The sequence below is a fragment of the Primulina eburnea genome, chromosome 12, assembly GCF_022965805.1.
Source record: "Primulina eburnea isolate SZY01 chromosome 12, ASM2296580v1, whole genome shotgun sequence".
NCBI classification, from domain to species: Eukaryota; Viridiplantae; Streptophyta; class Magnoliopsida; order Lamiales; family Gesneriaceae; genus Primulina; species Primulina eburnea.
The window spans coordinates 34066893-34086085 of record NC_133112.1 but is presented as its reverse complement, the minus strand read 5'-3'; the positions used below and the strand labels follow the sequence as shown (position 1 = coordinate 34086085).

The window sequence follows — 19193 nt, the reverse complement described above, 5'->3', positions numbered from 1 at the left end:
GATGAGAAAGTCACGATTTTAATCATACTAAAAGTCATTGGGAATAGGTGGACGGCCTCTTCAAAAAAAAAAGGAAGGGAAAAGTTGGTATAGTTTAGTTAGATTATTTTTGTGTTGATGGGTCCGACATTTGATACACTCATATCGTATTTGTACTTTTGCATATAAGTCAACTATTTTCAAGCTCAAATCGGGCCCTTGATTTACACCTCTGTAACAGCATATACGAGAGAGCCTTCTGATCAACCAAACATAATTTTCATGAAATATATTGTAAGATATAATAGATATATGTCCTTTTAAAAAAAAATTAAAATAATAGAGATATGTTCATCAACGTTTTCAAAACGTTCTTATGTGTCCATCAATTATTAGGGTTTTTTTAATTTAAAAGTTCACAATAATTTTTGTCAGAAAAATTACAAATCAATTTTTTGATATATATTTTTAATTTAGATCATACATAAAAAAATATTATATTTATACCAAAAATATTATTTATTATTAAAAATAAAGACATATTTGACTCATCTTACAAAAAACCTACTGCTCAAAGTTTGATTAAACCGAGCAAGTATAAGTGATTTTATTTCTTATAAATCCAAGAGATGAATTATTTCAAAAGACTTTCATATATATTGAGTGGTATCACTTTGTTTATAAGCTACTCTTTATTAATTTTAATATTTGAAGTGAGACATTTGTAAGATCGCGATCTTTTGAGAAGCTGACTTCACGTCTATTATAGATGGTTTTCATACACCTTAGTATTGAGTGCATGCATCATTCACCTAAATCCAATTTTTTTCACTTATCGAGATTGATCCAATGATCGTCATTTTCTAGATCGTCTCTTACGTTACACCGACTCTCAATGAGATCATCCATATTAAAACACGACCTCGATATGACCGGTACCCCTGCAAAATTAGGCAATAGAGAAGAGAATTCAAAAAAGAAGATAGAAGAAAACATGATATAGAACTTTAATTAGGGGATTATGTTCACCTCCCCTTATGTTTCATATATTTATATATGAATATTGCACAACTCAGTTGCCGCTTTTGGCTTACTGTGTTCAAACTACAATTCTTGTGTGACAAAAACCTGTGTGAGACGGTCTCACGGGTCGTATTTGTGAGACAAATATCTTATTTGGGTCACCCATGAAAAAGTATTACTTTTTATGCTAAGAGTATTACTTTTTATTGTAAATATGGGTAGGGTTGACCCGTCTCACAGATTATGATCCGTGATACGGTCTCACATAAGACTCACTCTTCTTGTGTTACTTCTTTTATTTTCACGCCTCTAATAAATGCTATATATTGCCTATAGTATAAAATAAATACATTGAAAAAATTATGAAAACAAGAGATGCAATGTTAATCTAAAAGAGAGTGTATCATGAGATCGAATCGAAGTCAATAAATTATGTAGCTGTAAAATTTTTTAACTAAGTTTCAATATTATGTCCCCCCTTGTTCCCGACATGCTATGGTGCCCAAAGGTGGGTAGGAGCGGGTCGAGCCTGTAGGCGTCGCAGAGCAACAACCGCGTCCAGATCTGATCTATTTACTCGGCAATTCATCCAGTGCCTTCGCGGATGAATTGCCGAGTAAATAGATCAAATCCCTTTTCCGGGGCTTTCGTCAATCACTTTGGAGATGGCGCTGAAGGCTAAACGTAAATGGCAGACTCGTAAGAAGGCTAGGGTGTTTGGAGAGGAGACTTCGTTGGACCGAGAATGAGCATCCGAAATACAAGCACGGCATGATGGTATTTTCTTGTTCAAGTCTCTTTCATCTTTTTAGGTTTCTGCTCTACTCCGGGTAAAGATCCGCCCGATCTTGATTTGCACATATCGGACAAATCTTCCGATCACCATTTCTTTTTTATGACTTTTTTCAATTCATTTCAGATCTTCACCAGGTATTTAGTTTGAGATTCTCTCGCTTGACAAATAGGACAATTATTACATGAACAGAGTATAAACTTATACAATTTTCATTTTCATATTTTTACTTTTTTTGTTGCTATTCCAATTTTCAATTAATTCAACCTTAAAATTCAGTTCTCAAAAGTATGATTATCCAACTGTATATATACAATTCTCAAGAACATAATCCAATCTATGTGACACATCTAACACATAAAGTTGTCCACCACGAAACAATGAGTCTGAACTCTGATATCATTTTAAAATTGAAATTTAGATCTATCTCAATACAAAAAAATTAGTTAAAAAACATTTTCTAATGTTCATATATATATATATATATATATAAATATATATATATATAATTCTAAATAATTTATTTCAGTCGGTCGATGCGACATATATAACAATTAAGCCGTCAGATTTTGGCTCTTTGTTTTCTTGCAACGATAGGAACGACGATTTGTGGCAGCCTTTGGGCTTGGGACTCGCATATTTCTGTAAAAAGTGATAACCTGGGAAATGTCGGCAAGCATCGGATTAGTGCCAATTAATTGAGTTTATTTTTTTATATTATAAATTAAATTAGAATATATGGCAAACAAACATTTATAGATGAGTGGAAATTATGCTGGATCAAAAACTTAATAAATAAAATATGCGAACTGCTGCGTAAATTAGAATATATGGCAAACAAAACATTTATAGATGAGTGGAAATTATGCTGGAAAAAAAAATTAATAAATAAAATTATGCGATTAATGAGAATAAAAGGGAAACCCAAAAACCAATTTCAAAAACTTTGTCCAAACATTAATGGTGATTTCATTCTAATTCCCTGCATAATTCTGCATTAATTTCAAGAATCCATTTTTGGGCTTCTCTTCCCAAGTCCCCAGAACTTTTAAATGCCTCCAACATTGAAATGGCGTACTCAATTTTGGTCCTAACACTTTTCTAAATTAGCCTTTTAATTAGGTGTATCCGTGTCACTTAGTTGGATCAAAGAGTTTCATATTTCCGACTCGAGCAATTGGTTTTATGTATGGTTTAGAAGGTCGGTCTGTTACGTCTCGAGCTCGGACCTGTAACTGCGTGACTGCACAATGAGTCTCTATAGCAATTACTTCGTATTCGTTCTCTCTTTACGAAAATGATTAACTCAAATTGCTATAGAAGTCCATTGTAAGCCTATTATAAACTCATTTTAAATCATTAATTTCTAAGATGTGAGACAAGGATATTACATGATCTACCTTTTGTCTTCTGTCTGTTGATGTAATTATATATGATTTAGTTTAATGAAAGGTTTGTATCTTTTTTTAATGAAATATTTTAGCTTTTTTAAATAAAAGAAGTTACAAATACATCTTTTGAACCCTATTATCACCGACTACCATCAATTTATCATCCTATTTTTTTTTTCTCTCACCATCAAATTGTTGAAGATAATATCTTTTCTATTAATTTCTTTCAATTTTTTTTTATGTGTTTTGTACTTTTATGATTTGAAGAAGTTGAATATTTGAGTAGACAGTGGAATTTGAGGGTAAGTCAAAATTTATTATATATGAATGTCTTCTAAAATAAGAAATTTAGAAGAAAGACAATGCGGGTCAATATTTTGAGAGTATGTCTCTTGTGAAATGGTCTCACGAATCTTTATCTGCAAGACGGGTCAACCCTATCGATATTCACAATAAAAAGTAATACTATTAACATAAAAAATAATATTTTTTTATGGATGACCCAAATAAGAGATATGTCTCACAAAATACGACCAGTGAGACCGTCTACACAAGTTGTTGCAATATTTTGATCTTCACCTACTTGCCCACAAAATAAATAGTGGAGACTGTTTTACGATTCTATATTAATGAAACGGATCGATTCAATTCATATCTATTGAAAAATAATATATATATATATATATATATATATATATATATATATATATATATATATATTATATAAAAACATATTTTCCATGAGTAGGTTCAAATTAGAGATCAATCTCAAAATAATTTTTGTGTTTTAAGAATTTGGTTTTGAAGTGAGCTAGAATCATTAAGTTCTGGAAAAAAAAAACCCTTATATTTTTATATACTACCAAGATTTGATTTTGCACGGGTTCATTCAATTTCTTGTAAAAATATTACGCATGTTCGATATTTTTCTCTCATCATGTTTCAATTAATGATGAAACTTTAATAGCCAATTAACTAGGTTTATACATACATATACATATACATATATATATATATATATACATATATGTATATGTATATGTATGTATATATATTCCGGTTTCCTGGAGTACATTAGGACAACTATTGATATACAAGAAAATAGGTCGAAATTGAACAAGATATGACACCGGCGGAAATTGCTGAACAACTTAGGGAGATTTGTCCTGAATTATGTGATCTTGATCTTGAAGAACTCGCCATACAACAGGTATAATATATTTTCGATAAAGAATCTGATATTTTTTATAATTTGACGAATGAAAAAGATTTTTATTATCTGTAAAAAATATTAAGATGAGTCGAAAACGGGTCATCCACGAGGGCCAACCTGATTCAAATAATTCAAATATATTTGTTGAATTTCAAGGAAGAAATATTATCGAGTAAGTGATTTTTAGAGGGTTACTTTGGTTTCTCCTAAGATACCAAATTTTCCTTTCCTGAATAGCATTCTTTCGCTGCACTAGTATTACTTTTATGAAAAAGCCACAATAAAACCAAAAGGACAGATACAAAATTAAACAAGCAAAAATAATCTAAGTTCATTACACTTTGCATAAAATTTTGTGCAGATTCCTAAAGTTTAATTTCTAAACTGAACTAAATTTCTGGTCCACTAAAATTTAAAGTATGCTTCAATTTTTTTATTTTTATTTTTGTGAGGAAAATGTATGTTCTATCAATTGAATTATTACCACAATTGGACAAATTTTGCTCCCTAATTCTGTATTCTGTTAATAACAGGAGAGTGCATTCCAATATCTTGAGAACAATAAATTCAAGGGGCACCAAATATTTGACTATGGTCATGTGCTTCCAATACAAGAGAACGAATATTCCTATACAGCAAATCTTGAATCACAGTTGGCTATGGATGAAGCTTTAGCAAGATCTCTGGAGTTAGGGGGCGACTTCGAAAATTTATACGTCTCCGAGCACAGCAACGGAGCCGACGGTAATATACTATTCCCTCTACTAGCCACTTGGGCATGTCAACGAGCCGGAAGGCTTGGTATGTGGACCAAAAATTAGTCCAGATCGGTAAAATCTTGCCTGGATTAATCAGGATCGAGCCTCTTAGGGGTTTTCTAGGCTAGTTGGCTTGGTTTTCATATTAACTTTTTTGTTTTCTTATTTGATTGTTGATTTTATATTTTAAATATAAAATATTATTTGAAAATAAAAGATTTCTTACTTATATGTATATAAATAACAAGCAATAGATAATTTTAGGATTTAATTCTCATATATTACTTTACTTATTAGTTAAGTAGCTTAAATAAATATAAAGGGTGAAAATAATTTGAGTTGATACATCAAATATTTTGGTCAAACTGATAACGAAATATGAAAACAAATTAGAGATGTGTCTCTTAGAACTTATGGTGTAAATGATACAAATGAACACACGAGTTTGTTACCGAAATTTTGAGGACTGAATCTTTCTATATCTTCCTTTCATCCGTTTCAGAAGGTTCTACAATAAAATTTTTATTTATATATGATTTTTGTATAAACTCACTCCAACTAAAGTCACACTCAGTCAAAACTCATTGCATAATTAGTCAATGAGGACGATAGGACCTAACAACCCACTACCATTCGTCTAGACGACAAGCCTGTTAATCAGCCCTAACGATCCACTATCAATCATCTAGACGACAAACTTGTCGATCAGCTCTAGCTTCTACAACCATTCTTATTTTGAGTAGAACAAGTGTGAAGGCCTAGTCTGGGTGTAGGAACATGTAGTACATCTAGACGACAAGCCTGTTAATCAGCCCTAACGATCCACTATCAATCATCTAGACGACAAACTTGTCGATCAGCTCTAGCTTCTACAACCATTCTTATTTTGAGTAGAACAAGTGTGAAGGCCTAGTCTGGGTGTAGGAACAAGTTACTACAAGACGAAAACATTGATCTTGATGATTTGATGTAGACATTGAAGTCGTATTCTGATGCTCTAAGGTGTTCCTTAGTTGAGCTGATATGTCGGTGTAGTGTGAGCATATAAGTGGATGCTTATTTGATTGGCATCCGTGATGATTCAAAAATGTTGGTGGATTCTTATAATAATGATGGAACTTTTCTTATATTCTCAATTACTTTAACTTTTTTAGGGATTTTCTCTTTTTTTATATTAGTCTCTTCCGACAGTCATATTTGATCTTTCTTATTCTCTAAACATTGCTTGTTAAAGGTTAATTCTTTTTGTCCTTGGACTGTGCACTTTTAATGCTTTTGTCATTTGCATTCAATGACTACATTGACTTGGTGAAGTTCATCGTTTCTGACTTGTTTGAATCTTTGAAGTGTGGAACTGATTACTAGTTCATGGACAATCTTGGATTTATTAGTTAAACATAATCTATCATATTATGATTAGTCTAACTAATTATAATAAAATTTTATAAAAAAATTCCTTTAATTAAAATAATTATAATTACTAGATTAATCACAATAAATTTTGTAAAAAAATTCTTTTAATTTATACGACTGTAGTCAGTGTACCAAGACAAGTATTTCCAGCATGCTTGTGTTCTCACTCAAGACTATCTAAATTATCTCAAATTAAGTACACTTAACTTTGTAGTCCTTACGTGATGAGCTCCCGAAAAGAATATATATCTTCTTGATATGAGTACTACCTATCAAATCTTTTAAGCACTCCACAACTGCACAGTCTCAACTGTTTTGGAATCATTCTCATTCCAGTGTGAGATCAGTTCATTCATATTCTCTTCGTCTAAAAGTCTATCAGAAGCTGCTCATTATCCATACAACCTCATGACACCGACGATCACGTCCCACCATCTTCAACTCGAGAGTCACACAATGTCTAGATATGTATATTTGACATAATATATTAAAATATTTAATAAGTAGCTGGGTGGGAGGGGTACGGATGGACTCGTGAATTGAACAATCCCGCCTACTGCCCAGATCACCTGAGTCGACCGGTCCAAGTTTCTTTGGGCTTGGTTTGCCACAGGTTTATTTTTTGTTTTTGGAAGAACGTAACATATCATTTTGGTGATTAAATTGTGGAAAAATATAATTCCTCCGATTTTTTTTTTAAAAAAGACCCAATTTTTTAAAGAAGGCTAATGGGAAGAGACCTTTATTTGATCTGCAGATGATATCGAATCAACCATAGGAGAAACATCTGAAATGGTATGTGTTACAACTTCTAAGATACATTTGGTACGTAAAAAGTCTATAATCATGGAATAATTGCATCTTCTTTTCCTCTTTTGGTGATTATTTGTAGGGTGAGAGTCGAAATATAAGAGAAGACAATTTTGATCTTGATCTTGATCGAATGACATACGAGGTAATATTTCTGATAATAATACAAATTTGAGTCGATGACAATTGAAACTATAGTCCGTGTTTATGTTTAAGCGCCGTAGATCGGAAATTATTATCCTCAAGTTACGATGTTTGTCTTGCCGATCCACTTAAAAAATTTCTTGAATCCTGTATGTTTTTTAGGACTTGCAAGAACTGGGAGAACAAGTGGGAAGTGAGAGCAAAGGAATTCCTGCAGACCTCATTTCACAGCTGCCAACTTTCAAATTCAAACCAGCATCGAAGAAAAAGAATAAAGAAACAGAAGAGTATGATTTTCTTTCATAAAACGTATTTTTAAAGTTTTTTTTTCAAGTCATCAGATTGAAAAAAATGTTCAGTTTTTTTAAATATAATTTCCTTAAAGTTATAAATATTGTAAAATTGGTCCTCCGATTTTTCAATACTAAGCATGTGGAATATAGACAAATATTGATTAAATTCAACCCCTAAATTTTCTTGGGTGGGCTCACAAAATTGATCGTCGCCTTTTTTGTACTTTGTTATTGCATAGGTGTGTGGTTTGTTGTGCCGAATTTAAAGTCGGTGACGAATTAACCACTTTGCCATGCGCTCACCATTATCATTCAAAATGCATCACTCGTTGGCTCGAGATGAACAAGGTAAGTGTTACCAAAACTCTATTAGTAAAAGAACTATTTAAATTTAAGTTGTCAAAAATTATAGTCGTCGTCGACTAAATTTCGAGTCGTTACTCGTGTGACTTTGTATTCCAGATCATCATCAGCTAATGTTTTTGACCTTGTTCTCTTCTTTTTTTTCTCACAGCGTTGCCCTGTTTGTCAAAAAGAAGTGTTCGAGGAGTAATTTATCCACTGAATGCAAGATTTTGAATTATCATGCCGTCATATTCAAAATATAATATATTATTATCATATTATATAAAGTTTAGAATTATATTGTTGTTATTTTTTAAAAAAATATTCAAAAGTGACTTGGAACACATATTCAAATTATATAAAATTGAATCCAGGAAACTTTATTTATGTGGCTTTGATTTTGTCTCGACAGCTGGTTTCGTATTTGTAACTTTAGTTTGAAATTTTGGTTGACATTTATGTATGACCTATGATAATTTTTAATCAATTTAAAATAATTTTTTTGTTGTTTCAAATAAATTTTGTAATATATATATATATATATATATATATATATATATATATATATATATATATATATATATATATATATATATATATATAACCAGGGATTTTTTTTTCTTTCCTTTGAGGCAAAGATAGCCTGGGATTTGAAAAGGTATCAGATTACATAGAGGAAGAAATTAGCACAATACCAAAGCCCAAAACTATGTAAATAAATCAAAATAATCGTTTTTGATAAAACCAAATTCTTAACACAAAAACTCTCGTCAGATGTAAAATAACACTTAATATAAGAGGACTTATCGCCATGATTCATATATGTGTTTCTTAACTTTGGATGATGATTAATTTTTTTATTATTCAGTTATTTGAAATATGTAGAACAAGAATATAAGATTATTTTTTTTTATAATCTATTAAATAATTTAATTATGGCCACCATATTTCATCAAGGTAAATATGAGAGTCTCGTATTTAAAAGAAAATAAATCATGAATATTATCTATATTGAATATCTTGAGATTTGATTTACTATATATTCGGATAAAAATCATCAACATTTGCCAAATCTTGAGCTTATGTGTGATAGCTAGATAACGTTTATAAATAATGGCTCACATAGCCCTTAAATCAATGTAATTATTCAAAAATACACCATCTCATAAATTGTGTAAAGATTTAGAAGATTTCTATTTTCTCGTGTTGTAAGATCTTATTAGCAACATTCTCAAATTCGATATCAATGAATATATATATATATATATATATATATATATATGAATATATATATATATATTTTGATTTACAAAAACCTCTTTATGTTGCGTGTACCTATATGTTTTATAATTGGCAAAAACTTGTGTGAGACGGTCTCACGGGTCGAATTTGTGAGACAGATCTCTTATTTGTGTCATCCATGAAAAAATATAATTTTTTATGCTAAGAGTATTATATTTTATTGTGAATATGAGTAGGGTTGACCCGTCTCACATATTAGTATCCGTGAGACGGTCTTACATGAGACCTACTCTTTATAATTGAATCTACTATATTCCTGGCTACAACGAGACTAATTTTTGACTTAAAATTAAATAAAATTGAAATTTTACTTATTTATTTATGAGTAGGTCTCTTGTGAGACGGCCTCACGAATCTTTATCTGAGAGACATTTGACCCTACCGATATTCACAATTAAAGGTAATACTCTTAGTATAAAAAATAATACTTCTTCATAGATAACTCAAATAAGAGACCCGTCTCACAAAATACGACACGTGAGATCGTTTCAAGTAAGTTTTTACTTTTATTTATATTCAGTTTAGTATGTTATGTTATACATTATTTATTATCTCATTTATGAAACATAATTTTATTATTTAATGATTTATTATTTGAGCTAAACCCTTGTATGATTTAATGATACGATTATTCAAGTGTTTAACTTTTTCACAGTCAAAATTATTTCAATCCTATAAACACTGCTTAGGCGGCTTCGTTCGTTAGGTCCCGCTAATTATTCGAACAAAGCCTTCATTAATTACTAAATTAACATAAGATCGCTCGTTTGGCTGCCTTAAACACATTTTCTTTATATTATATATCTCACCGTCTCTTTCCCTCCCACTCTCTCTCTCCTACCGTCCCTTGAATCTTCCTCTCCACAATTAACAGCGAAGCACTTGAAATCTTCAACTTTTATTTTTCGCACTTGTTCATTGATTTTCTTTGCTTATCAGATTTCCTGGCTCAAGATTCTTGGCGGGTTTCACGGGGCAACGCATTCAATTCACATTTCTTTATTCTTTCTGGAGGAGATCTGGATATTTTGTTATCTTTTCGCAATTGCAGTTTCAACCCAGATATTGGAAGCCTGTCTCCGGCTAGTGGAAAGTTTCCGGCGATTCTCCGAGGATTCAAGATTCACGGGTTTGACATTGTTTGGTCTCTTTAATTTCCATAGTTGCTTGTCTTGAGATGCAGTTAGTAGCGTAGCAGTTTTACTTATCTAATGCTGATATTAAAAAGTTTGTAGTACGATCTGGACTGTTTTCTCGTTTGAATTTGAATTTACTGTTCTTCTTAGTTTCGGAGATGGGATTTCTATGAATTCAGCTGCGATCAGCTTGTTGTCAACGCTCTGATCCGCGTGGTTCTGAATCCTGTTAAAATTCCAACAATATTCCGACGGAAATTCAGCTTGGAAAACTTTGGAACAAGAAGCGAAAATGATGCCAATGAGGACAAAGAATGATGCATTGCCACCACTTATTGATGGTGGCGCCCGCCGTGATGGAGGAGTTAAGAAGGATTGGGAGCTTCGGCCCAGCGGTATGCTGGTCCAAAAGCGCACCGACGGAGAGCAAAACCGCGTTCCACCCCCAACTATTCGAATTCGAGTAAAATTCGGGACGATTTACCATGAGGTTCACATCAGCTCCCGAGCCAGTTTTGGTAATTTCTTATAATTAAGGTTCAGTCTTCCAAAATATATCATTATATACATAGATCGACCTTTCAACTGAATCCTGAATCGACATTTTATCATCCACTCTTCAATTTAATTCGATTTTTTTTTTGTTTATTTAATTTTTCGGGTGATTAATGATGGGAAATGCAGGGGAGTTAAAGAAAATGTTATCGGGGCCGACAGGTTTGCACCACCGGGATCAGAAGCTATTTTACAAAGATAAAGAAAGGGATTCCAATGCATTTCTTGATCTTGTAGGAGTGAAGGACAAATCTAAAATTGTGCTTCAGGAGGATCCGATTAGCCTAGAAAAACGTTATTTAGAAATATCGAAGAATGCTAAACTTGAAAAGGCTGCAAAATTAGTCTCAGATATAAGCTTGGAGGTGGACAGACTTGGCGGACAGGTAAATAGTCCTGTATGATTTGAGTCATTTTGATTTTGAGTGAACATAGAGTGATTGATTATCTAAATGATACCTTGTTTTTTCCGACTATTTCTGTAGGTATCGGCGATGGAAACTATAGTTTCTAAAGGTGGGGAAGTGAATGAAAATGATGTAACAAAATTGGTTGATTCATTGATGCATCAGTTGGTTAAATTGGATGGCATCTTTACTGCTGATGGTGATGTCAAGTTACAGAGAAAAATGCAGGTATGACTCGTTTCCTAATTTGGATTTAGAATGTAATAGTTCAATCTTGTGTCGTAACAATCTCGAATGAGAGGTGGACACAAGAAATTAATTGTTTCCGAGGGTAATATGTCATGCTGGTTGGCTGGCCGGTAACTGTGGTTTAGTTAATAAATTCGAGTATAATATTTAGTCCAAGTTCCGCTCAATCTAATTTTGATGCCCTTCGCGTTGAGAATCGACAAAGGGATGACTTGGAATGATGTTACTTATTGGGAATCATACGCAATATTCACATTTTAGTCTGGTTGTGTAAATGCCATGTACCAAATACTGATTTATGGGAAAGAGTAAGAATAGTTACGATTAGGCCACAGTGGCTGTCACTGCTCAAGCTGTGGGAATGTCCCGATCCAACTCCGGTTCGACTAGAAATTGTGGGTTTGTTGCTGAATTTGAAAAGTTCTTCCACTTGGTAGATTAGATTTTCTAGTTTGTGCAGTTGTTTCTTGTTTATGAACTCTTAGATACTACTCTACTCTCTCGCATTTTGAACTGATTAGATGGTTTCTTGATTTGTTGCTCAAACTTTGAAGGTGAAAATGGTGCGAAAGTATGTCGAAACTCTTGATTCGTTAAAGATTAAAACCACGACGTTGCAGCAGCCGACAACCAATCAACAAAATCAGCAGCAAACGAACCTTAACAGGCACATATCATCGCCGATTCAGCCTTGCCGGGATTCAAATGGGAGCATAACATCCCTGGCTGAACTGCAACTAGCTAGGCATTCACCAAAGCATCAGCAGCTGCATCAACCGTCAAGCCGCTCGGGTTCAGGGGCGGCTGCCATTGTAATTACCACACAGTGGGAAACATTCGATTCTACACCGACGACAAGTGCTCCGCCTTCCTCAGGAGTCGACGCCATTCGTCCCATGGAGCGTGGTTTTACTTGGGATTTGCTCTGAGCAGAAGTTTGCCTAGCTCTATCATCTAAATGTGGATTTATTTTCTCAAGTTGGATTGCGATATATATTATTTCAAATTCATTTTATAAATTTTTTGAACAAATATAAATATAATCTTATACTTAGTACGATTACCATATTCATGATTGTTTTTACGTTTCTCATTTGTAATAGTTTTGCTTGTGAAAACGAAGATGTAAAAATTGTTTTCCCAGTATTAAATTGCATTTAAATTATGTTGATTTCTCATTCATTTGGCGAAATGCTTGTTATTTAAAATTGTCGAGTTTGTTTAAAGTTAACTACATTTTTTTTAAGAAATAAACAAGAATTGTTCTTGTATCTTGCCACAAATTGTAGTTGACCGTGTGAGACGGTCTTACGGGTCGTATTTTGTGAGATTGATACAGATAAATATTTGTGAGTGTCATAAGAGACTTACTCATTGTAATGACCGAAAATAAAGTTTAAGATCAATTTTTTTTTAAATTTAAATTTTAGATTTTTTTAGTCATATCAAAAAATGCTGATATACAGCATTAAAAAAACATATATTAGTTCATTATCATTGTACTTTTGAGTTTCCACAATGGAAAACATTTTTTTTTTGGGACAAGTTTTGAAGACAATTAATTAATTCCATTAGCAGCTCACTTTCTAGTTTTCAATTTACTAATTACAATATTTAGGGGGTGTATTCAATCTAAACTTTTAATGACTTTTAATGACTTTTTTTAAAAGGTGGACTTTTGTGGAGTTGATGGATTTTGATCGACTTTTATAGAATCTGATGGAATTGTAAAACATATTTCATAGACTTTTATAGACTTTTTTTCAAGATTTTTGTAGACTTTTGTAAACTTTTATAATTGTGATTTATTTTTTTATTAATTTCTTTTAAATAATTATTGGACATGTATAACCTATTAAATTTTAATTTTTTTTATTTATGAAAATGTAAATAAATTTTACTTATTTAAAGGTTAAATAAATTTAATTTGTGAAAAACGACAAATGAACTATCCAATTTATTGAAATCAAAATTTCAATTCTTTATGTCAATTCAACATATTAATTAACAATATTTTTATAAGTTCATAATAAAATTTTATTAAAATGAACAATTTATGAAATACAATAATCATAATGATTCAAGAAAAAAACAACAATTCATCTATTTTTACACATAAATATTGGCAATATAATAAATTCAAGATTTACCAATAATACCTTTGAATAGAAGAAATTTTTTTGAGAGAGAGAAGAACCCTAGAGATGGCTTGAGATTGAAGAGAGATAGCGTATTTTTCAAAAAAGAAAGTCCATCAAAATCTTTGGTATAGGTGGAAGAATATTTTAGATTTTCTGCAATTGTACATAAAGCTTCAAGGTTTGTACATGAATAATAAAATAAGAATCCTTGAAAATCTATGGATTTTTTGGATACCTCTTGACTTTTATAGAGTTTTAAAAAGTCAAGTTTGAATACCACATGACTTTTTAAAACTCTATCCAAATCCATGTTGAATACCACTAAACATATATAGAGTTATTAAAAATTTAAATTGAATACCTCTAGATTTTAAAATTCCATAAGAGTCATTAAAAGTTTAGATTGAATACACCCTCCTAGTTAAGGGTACAAATCAAGAATCGCGTGAACAGTAAAGAATGCCACCATACTTTGTGACATAAAAAATATTAAAATTGTATAACTAATTATTTTATAATAGAGATTTATTCTTTCCATAATTTTTTATTGAGTCGTCCCCACTTTCCAATTAAGGAGTCTCCTTAGATTGGGACAAAGTGTTTTTTTTAGTAAAAATTATGTTAGGTTTGTGCTTGGATACATACATAAAAATCACTTTTTTAATTTATAAAATTTAATAGAATAAGTTCTTTTTTTAAGCTTAGGGTTAAAAGTATTTTAAGTGTGTTTTTAATTGAATTTTTTTTTAAAAGCTCCAAATTTGAGCTTTTGAAAAAACATAAATTTTAGCTTAATTAAATACTTTTTAAAACACTAAAAAGCTCATCCAAACATATATAAAATTATAAAACAATTTTTTCTTTAATTTTTTTTCTTAATCTAGCTTTTTAATGCCAAATGGGCTCTAACTATCTTAACATTGTTATTTATTTACATTATATATCATATTTTTCATAAAAAGTTTGCATAACATAAAATATAATATAATATCTGTATTTTGGCCGATAAATAATAAATAAATACATAACGTAACTTATATTCTCAAAATTTAGAAATATAAATATAATGTTTTATTTATTTATTAAATTATATTTATTTAAAAAGTATGTAACTTCTGTATTTTATTTTAGAAAAATATCATAATAATATATTTATTTAGAAAATTAACAAAAATATAATATTAGAAAAAAGGGATTACATTAGACAAACTAAATGTGATGACCAAGCTAGTTACAAAAATAGTTATAAAAAGTAGGTAATATTATTATATAAAATGTTTATAAAAATATTTTAAGAAAGGGAGCTCGATCTCACTGCAGATTTCGCTTGAGAACTAAGGAATGTCTACAAATGGTACCTTTTGAGACATCTGTCTTGAAATTAACAATGCCTGCCTTTTGGTGAAAGTTTTATCATTGATTATGTTTGGGTAGATTGTATGAGCTAAGTGGACATCTATCAAGCAAGATATATTATTATATACTAGTTACTCTGCACACGCGTTGCGTGTGAGACTAAATTGATATTGAATGATGAAATAAAAAAATAAAAATAAAAGTGTGTGTTGAAAAACAAAACAAAAAACAAAAGTGTAATATTAGAGATATAAGGGTATAATGTGAAAAAAAAGATGGTGTCCTCTTTGACAGTTTTTTAAGGTGCTCAGCCTTAATATTAATAGTATCAGATATACTTTCTTCGTGAAGATTTTTTATGTGATGAGACTAGGCTATGGCAAATGGGCCGGGGCGGGGGGGTGGGTTTGCCATTACCATCCTCATCTCCGAATTCCATCCCCACCCCGATCCCCGCCCCCGATCCCCGCTTTTTCGGGTTCGGGGAAACCCCCAAACCCGAAACTTCGGGGATCAACTTCTCATCCACGTCCCCATCTCCGTTTCAAAAATATTAATATGACAAGACGATGACGAATTCGGAGATTTTCTCAACCAAAAGTTATTATTATCTATAATTATTAGAGATAATATTCATATTAATATCAATATCAATATTAATAATAATACAGAGTATTAATATTTTAAAAAATAATAATATTATATATTATTAATGTTAATAATACTATTATTTTATTAATGTTAATAATACTATTATTTTATTATTTATATTATTTCTGGGGCGGGGTTCGGGGATTTCGGAGATGAGGATAGTAATCTCATACCCGTCCCGAAATACATCGGGGATTTAAAAAAATTCCCATCCCCGAACCCAAACCCGAAAAAATCGGGGATCCCTATCCCCGTTTCGGGTTTTCCTCGCGGGGCCCCAAACCTGTGGGGAAGGTTGTCATCCCTAGATGAGTCTAGTCTTGCTTGATGAGACGAGCCCAGGTGGCCTGGCCTAGTTTGGTGGGATGGGTCTGGCCTGGTCTGATGGGATGAGCCTGGGTGACCTGTTCTGATGTGGTGGGATATGTCTGGTCTGACTTGGTGGGTGAGCCCGAATGGCTTCGCCTGGTGGGATGGGCCTAACTATGTGGTTTGATCTCGCAACAAAGATTATATACCGATTTTTATGCTCTACAAACCCTATCAAACTTCGAAAACCCAATGGTTCCTGCTATGGCAAGACTTACATTACAAGACTTGTCGTTTTATGATTGTGTGATTATCAAATAATATCGGTGTCATATCTATCAGATAAAGTACTTTTGACATGTCATGTACAATATCCAATAATTTCAAATTTTACAAGAAAATTTCCCAAAAAGTTAGATCAATCAAATTTTCAGAAGTCATAACATCTATCACAATGTGAGTTAAATGCAACATACTATAAAGAGGAATTGACAAAGCCTTCTTCTCGGGTACAAGAACATATGATCATTGGAAATTTCTTCTTGTTGGAAGATATCCAATATAAATAGGTAGATTTCGGACTTGAAAATAAGGAATGAAACTTTCATAATATGTTATCTACAAGATCTCGAGCACTTTTATTCTTTCAAATTCAAGATGCTCACCTTTGCACTCACTTACTTTCATTTTTTATCATCAAGGATCTATCATTGCTACTTTACCAACTCTAGCAGTTCAAAGTTATCAATTGAAGAAGTGTATTTTTGTATCTGTTTGTCCAAATGTTCAATATACAACTTGATCGTATTGTGAAGCTAAGAGTTTCGATTTAGACAATGATAAATCCTAATTGAAGTGGGCTTGTACAATATTTGTACAAATCAAAGTCTTTTAATAAATTTTTTCCTACTTGAAAAAGGGGTGGGAGGGGAGCTCCATAAATACTTTATGTCATTTACTTTATGATTTATTCTTTTTCTGTCTTGATTTATTCTTTTAACCATTATGTTAAAAGATTGCTTACATTGAATATATTTCATCACTAGTCTATCTGGATTGTTTCCATACTTGTATAATAATTTTAAGTGACTAGCCATTTTTAACAGTTCAAAAAAGACATTAACAACTAATAACTGTTTAAAGCCAACTAAAATTTTAAATAATTTAATAGCTGTAGTCGCATCAACGAACAATGAAATCCTCAAGATTCCAATGATTGGACTATGAATAACAATGTGTATTCTCCTATCGGTTTCAATTATAACACATAATATCAGTTTGAATTTGATCATACTTCAAAAATGCAATAAACACAATAACATAATTAAAACTGTGCTTAAAACTAAAACTCAATTTCCAAAAATAAATCATGTCAAACATGCTCTGAGGTAGGATCCTCTATATCCCAGCAAATAAAAACTTGTGTGAAATTCTATTTCTTCGCTTTCCTTCTAGTTCTCTTCTCCTCCTCTTTCACAAATGAATTGTTTTCTCATCTAGAGTTTGTATTACTAATTAGAGTGTGTCTCATGTGAGACTGTCTCATCCGTGAGACGGGTCAACCATACGGATATTCACAATAAAAAGTAATACTTTTAGCATAAAAAGTAATATTTTTTCATGGATTACCCAAATAAGAGATCCGTCTCACAAATACGACCCGTGAGACCGTTTCACATAAATTTTTGCCTACTAATTATATTTTTCTCCAATTTATTTTGAGGCCACTTCACTAATTTAGTCACTAGAATCCCAAATTATTCGATATTTATGGAATTAACTACGTTGTTGTATTATATTTATAATTCCTTAACTATTTGTAATTATTTAGTTTCTTAATACTAATATATGGACCTTTCTTACATTTAAGATCCAACAGTTTTGGCGGTCCAATTTATTCCCATACTCCAATCTCTCGATCCACCATTTTCTAGGCCCGATCTCATTAGGTTCCCAACTTGCTCAATGTGCAAAACGAGAAATTGGCCTTCAGTCCCGGGTCGTCGATTTTTTTTGCGTTCAGTCCCTGGGTATTTTTTTAGTACCATATTTCCACATGAAATGTACCACATTTTCACATTAAGTGTACCACATTTTGTATGACATAGTACCACAATTTTGTGGGTAGGGAGTGAACCCAAAAAAATGTTTTGATTGAGGATTTTTCACCAACTTCCCCGTAAATAAATTTGAGCAAGATAAGTGTAATAATTAATTAATATACGATGTAAATGGGATAGCTTGGACTCTTTAATTTGTTGTTCACCTCAAAATAAATAAACATAATACAAATCTCAGAACAAATATATAAACAAGTATGATAAATTGGACCATTTTTAGTCTTAAAATACCATTATTCTTAATTAACTTGCACAAGTTCATTATATTTATTATTGATGTAGCAAGAAAGAATGTTACCCAAAATGATAGAATCTGTTATTAGTAAATCTGGCTAGTCAGCAAATCCAGGGGTCAGCTATTACTCCAACAATTACCAATAAGCAAATTTTGTGGGTCGTTACTTGCGACACGAACAAATTTAGAGCTCTCGAGTATATCTAATGGAAACACTTCGATTTTTTCTCAATAAAAAAAGAGATTTTATAGTGTAAAATGAGAACTTACCTCCACTGTGAGAGAACTTGACCTATTTATATGATTTTTAAAGGACTTGCCCTACATGAGCCTAGTTCAAGTTTACTGGCTTTTAGTGAAGGAGCACATAATTAATTAAATACAAATTAAACTTAATTTGATTACCATGAATAGTATTGCTGATTTCTTATTGTAAGTATATGATGTCAAGTTTTAGTATTATGTTAAGTATATATATCGTCTCTGTAACGACCCATTACAGGCCCAGTGGACCGCCCATACGGCCCACTGCCCCGATCGACCCAAGGCTATCCCGATCTTGAGCTCCCT

General features: G+C 31.7%; 2 protein-coding genes across 3 annotated transcripts; both read left to right on the top strand.

Moving 5' to 3' along the window:
- The first annotated feature begins 4233 nt into the window (after nt 1-4233).
- Nucleotides 4234-8549, top strand: LOC140808167 (probable E3 ubiquitin-protein ligase ZFP1). Its single transcript, XM_073165215.1, has 7 exons — nt 4234-4396; nt 4933-5143; nt 7328-7365; nt 7463-7525; nt 7687-7811; nt 8057-8165; nt 8332-8549. Exons 1-7 carry the CDS (start codon nt 4310-4312, stop codon nt 8368-8370), a joined length of 672 nt encoding a protein of 223 aa, XP_073021316.1. The 5' UTR covers nt 4234-4309; the 3' UTR covers nt 8371-8549.
- A 1738-nt stretch (nt 8550-10287) lies between these two features.
- Nucleotides 10288-12984, top strand: LOC140807761 (BAG family molecular chaperone regulator 3-like). 2 transcript variants are annotated; one of them, XM_073164723.1, is made up of 5 exons: nt 10288-10593; nt 10780-11118; nt 11285-11541; nt 11641-11790; nt 12366-12984. In XM_073164723.1, exons 2-5 carry the CDS (start codon nt 10893-10895, stop codon nt 12738-12740), a joined length of 1008 nt encoding a protein of 335 aa, XP_073020824.1. In that variant the 5' UTR covers nt 10288-10593; nt 10780-10892; the 3' UTR covers nt 12741-12984. The 2 variants fall into 2 exon arrangements, with proteins under 2 accessions (XP_073020824.1, XP_073020823.1); XM_073164722.1 differs by having other exon boundaries at nt 10751-11118.
- The last annotated feature ends 6209 nt before the right edge of the window (nt 12985-19193 follow it).

Bases quoted from the DNA above. Each gene is read 5' to 3' on its own strand.
- LOC140808167 (XM_073165215.1), top strand. From the start codon at position 4,310: ATGACACCGGCGGAAATTGCTGAACAACTTAGGGAGATTTGTCCTGAA. The intron at 5,144-7,327 runs GTAATATACTAT...TTTGATCTGCAG, and splicing joins GCACAGCAACGGAGCCGACG to ATGATATCGAATCAACCATA. The intron at 8,166-8,331 runs GTAAGTGTTACC...TTTTTCTCACAG, and splicing joins GTTGGCTCGAGATGAACAAG to CGTTGCCCTGTTTGTCAAAA.
- LOC140807761 (XM_073164723.1), top strand. From the start codon at position 10,893: ATGATGCCAATGAGGACAAAGAATGATGCATTGCCACCACTTATTGAT. The intron at 11,542-11,640 runs GTAAATAGTCCT...CTATTTCTGTAG, and splicing joins TGGACAGACTTGGCGGACAG to GTATCGGCGATGGAAACTAT. The intron at 11,791-12,365 runs GTATGACTCGTT...CAAACTTTGAAG, and splicing joins AGTTACAGAGAAAAATGCAG to GTGAAAATGGTGCGAAAGTA.